The 679-nt window shown below is 37.7% G+C and overlaps 1 protein-coding gene across 1 annotated transcript in view; it reads right to left on the reverse strand.

Moving 5' to 3' along the window:
• The window catches only part of Lctl (lactase like), a 20,965-nt gene that overhangs the window by 3,235 nt on the left and 17,051 nt on the right, over positions 1–679 (reverse strand). Inside the window, exon 12 of the mRNA XM_026778958.1 lies at positions 425–488. Coding sequence (XP_026634759.1) covers positions 425–488 — 64 coding nt within the window. The remainder of the gene's footprint in view (positions 1–424; positions 489–679) is intronic.

Consider the following 679-nt stretch of genomic DNA (forward strand, 5'->3'; position numbering starts at 1 on the left):
TCGCCCGGCACAGACAGACATTTAAAATGCTGTAAAGACTGGGAGTTTAGCTTGCTTAGTATGTACAAAAGCCTACCTTCAGCTGGGCGGTGGTGGAACACACCTTTAATTCTAGCACTTGGGAGACAGAGGTAGGCAGATCTCTGTGAGTTTGAGGCCACCCTAGACTATGAGAGCTAGTTCCAGGACAGCTAGGACTGTTAAACAGAGAAACCCTGTCTTAGGAGGGAAAAAGCCTACCTTCTAGTAGCTATGGCACCTAAAAAATAAAATTTTAAAGATGCTTGTATGACAAAAATTAAAGAAAAAGACATTTTTAGTCCTAAATGGTTGGGAATATTGATTTTAGGTAGATCATTTTGCTATTTTTGATAATGCCATCATATGTAAAATTACATAGTTATAAAGAAAAGAATGTCCTCACCTGTGGCAAACATCTGGTTGTTGATGGAGCAAGTTTCCAAAGCTTTGAGACGCCAACTTTCCACCTAATGAAAACCCACTTAGTAAGTAAGGTTGCCTTATGTTTTTCTATGTTTGAAATTGTTTTTAGAATAAATGAAAGATTTTTTTTAATTTATATGCATTTGTATGTGTATATGCATGCATATACATGTGGAAGACTTGCAGAAGTCAGTTCTTCCCTAACACTTTAAGAGACAAGCCACACCCACTCCCT

Source organism: Microtus ochrogaster, chromosome 5 (assembly GCF_000317375.1).
Source record: "Microtus ochrogaster isolate Prairie Vole_2 chromosome 5, MicOch1.0, whole genome shotgun sequence".
Taxonomy (NCBI): domain Eukaryota; kingdom Metazoa; phylum Chordata; class Mammalia; order Rodentia; family Cricetidae; genus Microtus; species Microtus ochrogaster.